A 2,285-nucleotide genomic window follows, 5' to 3' on the forward strand; every position below is an offset into this window, starting at 1 on the left:
GAAATGCTTGGATATTAATTGTGTGGTGCATATATTATCTACACTCGTGGAACGCCACCACTTAGTATCTTCTTAATACCATCTTAGTGCTACCCACTTCATATGTCCTTCATAGCTACCTGGTAACATTCTTAATAGGCCGCTTAGTAGGTCACTTAGTATCATGTTACATACTAATGGTACTCGAAGCGCTTAGTCCCGAATACTAAGTCCTCCAAACAAATATTAAGTGACATTTATTAAGAACTTCATGATCAAGCAATTATGAAGTAATGAATATCAAGAACTTCAAACAAATATGAAGTAACATTTACTAGGGGCAAATGCTTGCTCAATAGATGATTCTAAGTAAGGAATTACTTTCTGGAGGTGTAAGATTGACATTTCACTGCCACTGTTGAGCTGTTCGGGCTCACATTTACGAAAATTTTAAATCTGGGACAGATGTAAGCTAAATACCTTGCAGCGCTGCAAGAGCTTTTGTAACATTCTTGCTTAGTTCTGTGAGATAAGAAAAAAGATATTAACGTTACTTTGTGTGTTTGGCAGTTAGCTAGTAGAGCTGCGACATACGAAGCTCTTATCGCCGTTGGTAAGTATCACTGTAGTTGGTACCAAGATGGCCCTAAGTAATTACTAAGCGGATAAGTGGCATCTTAAGATAGTTCCGTTCCACGAGTGCTATATATGTATAATAACTAGCTAGATAGTACAGCGGGGTAGCGATACCAGGTATATATACCAGGTATATAATGAGTTATTACATATTATTGTATATGTGTGTTTATGGTTAATGATATATTATTACGTATATCATCATTCATGTGGTTCATAATTACAGCCATATGCATGAGGTTGTTTGATAGAGTCGACTCTATCTATCTCCTTGCTTGTAAGTGGATGTTTCTATGATGCGCCATATCTTTCCCGATCCCCTTCAAGAAATTATCATCATAATAGTTGCGCGATTGCGCCTCGTGCATTGTCGTACGTGAATGTGTGTGTGTGTGTGTGTGTTGTGTGTGTGTGCGGCGCCGTAGCTTAACTGGTAAAGCACCACCTTAACCGGTGGGAGATGTGGATTCGACTCCCACCGGCGTCACCATGGGTTGTGAGACTTGTTCACCGATAATGTATCAGCATATATGAGGCATTCCTCAGGGCAACCCGTGGTGTATGTGATGACAAGTCCATCATCAGAAGGCTAGGCGCCGAGGAGGAGGAGGAAATGGCTGCACAAGGTCAATGGAGCTGTCCAAGCAAAGTACCTACCAAGAGGCTACTGTAACATGGCTAGGCCGAACCTCGCACGAGCCTTAGATGGTGACCTCTACGAGGGGTGCGGAGTTCCCCAGCGGGTGAAGCGGGTCGTAGGGGGCTAACTACCCTCCGCCAGGACAAAGCGCAGGGTGCTGTGTAGAGTGCAGTAGTGTAAGGGTAGGGAGGCGGTGCGACATGCACGTGGCCTGAAGATATAACAGGAGCACCAGACTCCGGCAGGTTGCGATAGCTGGTTGTGTTCCACAGCGACAGTGTGGCGTCCGCACCAACGATAGGTGGAACTCTAGGGTGGAAAAAGGGCCCGTAGAGGTGACGCGGTGGGAATATAGCATATAGGACTGACTAAGTGCAGACCTCAGAGTGTTCCCCCCTTAACACACGCCAGGTTGAGCGGACACCGGTGTAACAATAATAATAATAATAATAATAATTGTGTGTGTGTGCACACGTGTGCGTGTGCGTGTCTGTGTGTGTGCGTGTCTGTGTGTATGCGCGCGTGCGTACGCTATACACACGCGTGCTATACGGATGTGTGTGTATAGCAGCTGCAGTACAAGGTGTATATAAGGGGCAACTCGGTCCCCTCAGGAGAAGCAAGAGGGAGTTTGGTCTAGTGGTATGATTCTCGCTTCGGGTGCGAGAGGTCGTGGGTTCGATTCCCGCAACTCCCCTTTTGGACGTGGTGCGCGACGGCGTCTGCATGCATGCCGACGCATGGATCATGTATGGATCATCGGGGTGCAGAACGGATGTAAACCTGGTGGAGGGATGCATCCAATTCCCCAAAATGCACGAGGTGATGATGATGGTGATGATGAGAATGCACGAGACGGTTCCGGTTCACTTCTCTGCCGCACACAATTGTGTGCAACCATCTACTACCCGGACATGCACCAGGCACTACTCGGGAGAGCTAGCTAGCTAAACAGGCGACCAGCCGGCAGCTTGGCGATTTTGCTGGTAAGCACGTGTTTTTCGGAGGGAGGGAGGGAGGGAGGGAAAGA

The 2,285-nt window shown here is 47.0% G+C and overlaps 1 protein-coding gene across 1 annotated transcript in view; it reads left to right on the forward strand.

Annotated features, from left to right (window-relative positions):
- The window catches only part of VOLCADRAFT_71183 (uncharacterized protein), a gene marked incomplete at both ends in the record, with an annotated part of 8,870 nt that overhangs the window by 2,331 nt on the left and 4,254 nt on the right, over positions 1-2,285 (forward strand). Inside the window, one exon of the mRNA XM_002959427.1 lies at positions 758-808. Within this exon, the coding sequence (XP_002959473.1) occupies positions 758-808 (51 nt within the window). The remainder of the gene's footprint in view (positions 1-757; positions 809-2,285) is intronic.

The sequence above is a fragment of the Volvox carteri genome (genome assembly GCF_000143455.1).
Source record: "Volvox carteri f. nagariensis unplaced genomic scaffold VOLCAscaffold_241, whole genome shotgun sequence".
Classification (NCBI taxonomy): Eukaryota; Viridiplantae; Chlorophyta; class Chlorophyceae; order Chlamydomonadales; family Volvocaceae; genus Volvox; species Volvox carteri.